General features: G+C 37.1%; 1 protein-coding gene across 1 annotated transcript; it reads right to left on the bottom strand.

Annotated features, from left to right (window-relative positions):
• Window positions 1–416: 416 nt before the first annotated feature.
• LOC311095298 (uncharacterized protein) lies at window positions 417–1,320 on the bottom strand. The gene is made up of 2 exons (XM_084133766.1): window positions 1,231–1,320; window positions 417–1,124 (listed from the first exon to the last, which is right to left on the bottom strand). The coding sequence occupies exons 1-2, from the start codon at window positions 1,243–1,245 to the stop codon at window positions 813–815; spliced, it is 327 nt and encodes a 108-aa protein (XP_083989892.1). The 5' UTR covers window positions 1,246–1,320; the 3' UTR covers window positions 417–812.
• Between the last annotated feature and the right edge of the window lie 626 nt (window positions 1,321–1,946).

Below are 1,946 nucleotides of genomic sequence, written 5' to 3' on the forward strand. Positions count from 1 at the left end.
TTTAATGTCAGTTAACAATACACTTACACTGTAAAAAATGATTTGTTGACACAACTTGACTTAGTCAAGTCATCTTATTGCATTGACTCAGTTAAGTTTAGCCAACGTTACGATTTAAGTTCACTCAACTTGTATGTATTTGTTGAAATAACTTGCAGTAAATCGAGCCAACATACTGTATCAATTTATAAGCATTTATAATTTTTAGTTAAGTCAACTGAAAAACATATTGGTTGAACTTAATGTTTCATGTTTTCACAACCATTAACCAAGTCTAACTGACATAAAATAGTCATTTTTCCTCAACATCATAACTTAACTATTTGAGTTTACTGGACTTCATTGCTTGCTTTAACAACAAGTTCTAGATATCAATCTGGAACCAGATTTTTAATGAAATCAACAACTGCAAAATTGAAACTCTCAGCATTTATTTTTTTAAATAGATGCATTGCACCCAAAAGACACAGACACAAAGAATTATCTTGCAAAGATAAAAAACACCACAAGAAAAACCCTCACATATATACAGCTCACACAAACAAGTGCAAACTTCTCTATGCACAAACCCATCTTAGAGCCAAAATAGTACAAATAACTCTCCTTGTCATTATCAGATATTTTCATTGCAGGAACAAGTGTACATGAAGAATTCACAATAAGCTGTATAAAAAACTTCACAGATTAAACTGTTTAAAAACCGTGTCTTCAATTCCCACTCGTAGAAACATGACAAGGAAAGAGCAAGCAGGACAAGGTAACAAGAAAACAGTCTGTTTGAAAATCAAGAATACCAACATTTGTTTTCAGTCTTATCTCAGCAACTTGCTCTTCAAAGAGTGAACTCTTGCGGTGCAAGAGTCTGATCCAACACCAATAAACAGGCACTGTATCACTTCAAAAGTGAATTTGAATTTCTTTGGGTAGTCAAGGTTTAATGCGTACACCAGGCCCATCAGGTTCAGAGCATTAGGTACATCACTCAGGTGAGGCATTACCACTTCTTCCTCAATCACCAGGACAACGTCATTGTAGAACGCTGACAGAGGTTCCATCACATTTTCCACAACCAGTAGGATTCCTATCACCACACCCTTGATCACTTCCTCTTCAATGTCACTGGGCTTTATAGAATGCAAACAAAACAATGTACTATTACTTAAAACCAATTACACAATTTACAGTCCCCTGCAATTTTTCCTTGTTTTGCCTTAAAAGGTTTCAGCTTACCTCACATATCTTCATGAATTTTGAAGGAATCTCTCACATGTACCACGGCAGGTCAAGCAATGCTGCAATCCTCATCCTTTGGTTTGTTGTCTGTAAATTAAAGGATGGTTAAAGTACCAGCTTTATTGGATCAATCCTTTGTTTTTCTTTATTCGTTTATCCTTTCTCCCCCTCCCTCTGTCTTGTTTTTAGAAAAAAATAAAAACATTCATTTCAAATTTGCGCATTTACACTTGTACACTTTTGTTGTAAATAATTTACCAGTGATGTGGTGCAACAACAGTTGTTTGTTACCTTTTTGTTCAGCACCAAAATAAGATTTAATAGTGGGTGTAACACGCTCATGGCACTTAAATCAGGAGTGTCTAAGGGTGCTTTCACACTGGCAGTTTAATTTAGGGGGCTTTCACACTGGGCTCGTTTGCTGCGGTACGAGCCTGAACGCGATTGTTCCCGGCGCCCCCCAGCGTTGATCTGGTTTCACACTCAACTTGATTCTATCGAACCCTGGTGCATTTGCGTGCATATTACATCATGGCAAACATTCATGGCGCATGATAGAAAACAGAACATGGGGCAATATATTGTGTTTTTTATTAATTCGGTGCTATTATGCGCAGCTGAGTGAACAACACAGGTTTACTGATAATACATGATAATCAGCTAAAACGCATGCGCAGGTCACTTTACTTCCTGTAAAACTGGGTGCGCGCTTG

The sequence above is a fragment of the Abramis brama genome (assembly GCF_963993115.1).
Source record: "Abramis brama genome assembly, chromosome: 13".
NCBI classification, from domain to species: domain Eukaryota; kingdom Metazoa; phylum Chordata; class Actinopteri; order Cypriniformes; family Leuciscidae; genus Abramis; species Abramis brama.